Raw genomic sequence first — 1,606 nt, 5'->3', positions numbered from 1 at the left:
AGATATTGTGTAAGTTTAAGCAGAAACAACAGGTTTAATGGCAAGTGAATTAATCTCCCTTTGTTTCAATGCATTATTTTTAGTAAATTTATTGCTATGCATTCTGTCACTAAAAGGAACTGTAGGAAAGAAAGTAAAAGTTATTTCTGCAATGGTTACACTAAAAGATCTGAAGCATATACCTCTTGACTATTCAGCAGTGACAGGGAGAACCTATGCCATTCATATATTTGCAGCATCACAGATCAAGGAAGATATTATTCCTATTTCCAGCACTCAGTGCCTAATTTCAGCAGAAGAAAACATTCAGACCAAGCACCAGGAAAAATATAATCAACAGTTCTCTCTAGTTCAGATCCCATTCACCACACTGCCATTCATCAGCTCAAGAAAAACTTACTGTGTAAGAGATGGAGGTATCTTGGAGATACACATGTATATCCATAATTTGTATCTACAGATACAAATTTTTACTCTTTCTAATAGCTGAATTATAGCTTGTCCTCTTAATTAATTATCTGTAATATAGCAGAACATGTTCCTCATTCGCACTTACAGCATTTATTTACTGAGACAGCTACTTACATCTTTGATTCTTAGGTGCACTCTGTCTGATAACAGGAAAAAACCTGTTCTGAGTAATACTGAGCTCTTTATCATAGTACCTGTTTCCCTTAGATTATTTCTAATTCTCTTATCAGATAGTTACCTAGCAGTCATATACTTAACAAATTCACAGCCTGTTTAAGTCTGAATCAAGAAGAAAAAAAAGCATATTTGATACAAGAATAATTGTCCATACTGCAAAAGTAATATACAAAGCTTTTTCATCTTTTTCAAAATTGCATATAGACTTTTAAAACAGTGTTCTCTTTATTGAACTGATATATGAGGCTCTGTCTTCTAGAGAAGAAGTGATTCTGCTCAGTTATGGGAATATGTGATCCACAGTTATAGAAAGACTTTTCATTAAAAGGCTGGTAAAAATAAATACATAACACAAGAGATCTGAAAATCACAATATGCTCAGATGGTTACTGAGAGAAATCTCAGTACAACGTAGAAAGTATCAATCACATCAGTGCTTGCACTGCGCCTGGCACATTTCTTACATAACCGGAGTGACACATCTTTACACAAGTTGCTTTCTGCTACCTTTTCCCAATTTGACACATGCAAAAAGATCCAGTATTCTCAACTTCAAAGTGCTTTCCATTGGCTATTACTCTCTGAAGCAATCTTGAGAGAGCAGGCATAATAGGCAATCATACACATGGGGACCAATGCATCTATTTTCCCTATTCCAGAAAGAATAGCAATCTAAGCTCTTAACTTGCAACAGTTTCCCTGTATGAAATTAAGAACAATAAGCAGCAGAGAAAATGAAGAACTTCAATTTAGAATCTCTTTCTATATTGAGAAAGCTTATCTTAAAATTAACTCTTACTCTCAATTTATAGACGTGATTTGGAGAAGTCTTACCTTCTATGACCTGAGCTGCTGAACAAGCATGGATCGACAAGCCTAAGAACAGTAGTAGCACGTCCCATCTCCACCAGGCACAACTGAAGCAGCTGTGCAGGAAAAAAAGAAAAAAGAAAAAAAA

At 35.1% G+C, this 1,606-nt stretch overlaps 1 protein-coding gene across 1 annotated transcript in view; it reads right to left on the bottom strand.

Moving 5' to 3' along the window:
* The window catches only part of COL15A1 (collagen type XV alpha 1 chain), a 105,245-nt gene that overhangs the window by 103,409 nt on the left and 230 nt on the right, over positions 1–1,606 (bottom strand). Inside the window, exon 2 of the mRNA XM_010708265.3 lies at positions 1,483–1,574. Coding sequence (XP_010706567.1) covers positions 1,483–1,574 — 92 coding nt within the window. The remainder of the gene's footprint in view (positions 1–1,482; positions 1,575–1,606) is intronic.

Source organism: Meleagris gallopavo, chromosome 3 (assembly GCF_000146605.3).
Source record: "Meleagris gallopavo isolate NT-WF06-2002-E0010 breed Aviagen turkey brand Nicholas breeding stock chromosome 3, Turkey_5.1, whole genome shotgun sequence".
Classification (NCBI taxonomy): Eukaryota; Metazoa; Chordata; class Aves; order Galliformes; family Phasianidae; genus Meleagris; species Meleagris gallopavo.
This window is presented reverse-complemented; position numbering and strand designations above follow the sequence as displayed.